The sequence below is a fragment of the Orycteropus afer genome, unplaced genomic scaffold (assembly GCF_000298275.1).
Source record: "Orycteropus afer afer isolate SDZICR_OR568_19922 unplaced genomic scaffold, OryAfe1.0 scaffold00571, whole genome shotgun sequence".
NCBI lineage: Eukaryota > Metazoa > Chordata > Mammalia > Tubulidentata > Orycteropodidae > Orycteropus > Orycteropus afer.
In genome coordinates this window covers 549,060-550,586 of record NW_006922158.1, presented here as the reverse complement: position 1 = coordinate 550,586, position 1,527 = coordinate 549,060, and the positions used below count along the sequence as shown (strand labels likewise).

The following is a 1,527-nucleotide window of genomic DNA, read 5'->3' as shown; positions in this document are numbered from 1 at the left end:
CGGCCAAAGCCAGCCTAGCCACTGTCAGATTTGCCGTCCTCCCAGAAAACTCCATCTTGTGACCAGCACGATCCACTGTCCTCAGAATTCTGCAAGGAACCACAGGTAGAGAAGAGTATTCCTATCTTTTGGATGCAGAATCCATTCTCCTTACAAGATTTTCTCCATGGGAATTTTCTTTTGGTTTTAAATCACTATCTTTGACAATATACTTTGGGCGATCTACTTCCGCAGAGATACCGCCTTGGAAACCCAAGGAGGGGTCGCTATGAGTCGGGTCTGACTCCACGGCACATAACAACAACAACAATTTCTAGTTGTGCAGGCAAATGAAATGCCTTCAGCGAGCTTCAGTTTGCTCACCTGCTAAGTTGGAGACAATATTAGCACTGATCTCAGAAGACTGTTTTGAAGGTGAAGTGAAACTGTTGCATGTAAAGCCAGATCCTGAAGCCCTAATAATAAATTTGTATTTTATTCCAAGTGTAATGAAAGCAAGAGAATTAAAAGCAAGATAATGGCAGGATTTAACGTATGTTTTAGAAGCTCACTCAGCTGCTTAGTGCGGCAAGAGATGAGGAGGCAGGGAGGGCAATTAGGAGGTTATTGGAGGGGGCTTCGTGAGATATATTGGGGCCAAGACTAGGATTGTGGTGTTGGTAGAGATGGACCAACACAGATTCCAGGAATATTTAGGGCAATGTACTGGGTTGAGTGGTGTACCCCCAAAATTGATGTCTTTCTTGGAACCTCAGATTTTAACTTTATTTGGAAATAGGGTCATTGCAGACATAAATAGTTAAGAAGAGGTCATGCTGAAACAGGGTGAGTCCTGAATCTGATATGACTGGTGGCCCTATAGGAAAGGGAGGACAGAGAGAGAGATACAGAGATGATGCCACGTGACGACACCGGCAGAGATCGGAGTGATGCCATAGAGTGCCAAGAATTCCCAGCAACCCCAGATGCTAAGAGAAAAGCGTGGGACAGATTCTCCCCTAGCGCCTTAGAGAGAGCATGCCTTCTAGCATCTGAACTGTGAGAGGCATTCACTTTGTGGTCATCTGTTATGGCTGCCCTAGGAAACTCAAACAGGGATTTAAAAAATGTCTGCTAACCGAAAGGTCACTGGTTCAAACCCACCAGTTGCTCCGGGGGAGAAAGATGAGGCAGTCTGCTTCTGTAAAGATTTACACACTTGGAAACCCTACGGGGAAGTTCTACTCTGTCCTATAGGGTAGCTATGAGTTGGAATCGACTGACAGCAATGGGTATGGATTAACTATTTGTTTGGATGGACGTTCCTGGATGGTGCAAACAGCTAACATGCTTGGCTGCGAACGGGGGCCCACCAGGCCAAGGGGGTGAGGTTGCCATTTAGGAACTAGGGGACTGGAGCCACCCAGTAGAGGAGACCTGTACAGATGTCACCCATTGAAGATCTGTACAGGTGCCAAGTTGACAAGGGGTGGAATTGCGATAGATATGTTTGTATGTCAACCTGGCTGGGCCTGGTTGAGTGGCTGG

General features: G+C 46.5%; 1 protein-coding gene across 1 annotated transcript in view; it reads right to left on the bottom strand.

The window, feature by feature from the left end:
- Positions 1 to 1,527, bottom strand: part of ADGRG4 (adhesion G protein-coupled receptor G4) — a 133,695-nt gene that overhangs the window by 51,077 nt on the left and 81,091 nt on the right. Inside the window, exon 12 of the mRNA XM_007956012.1 lies at positions 5 to 89. Within this exon, the coding sequence (XP_007954203.1) occupies positions 5 to 89 (85 nt within the window). The remainder of the gene's footprint in view (positions 1 to 4; positions 90 to 1,527) is intronic.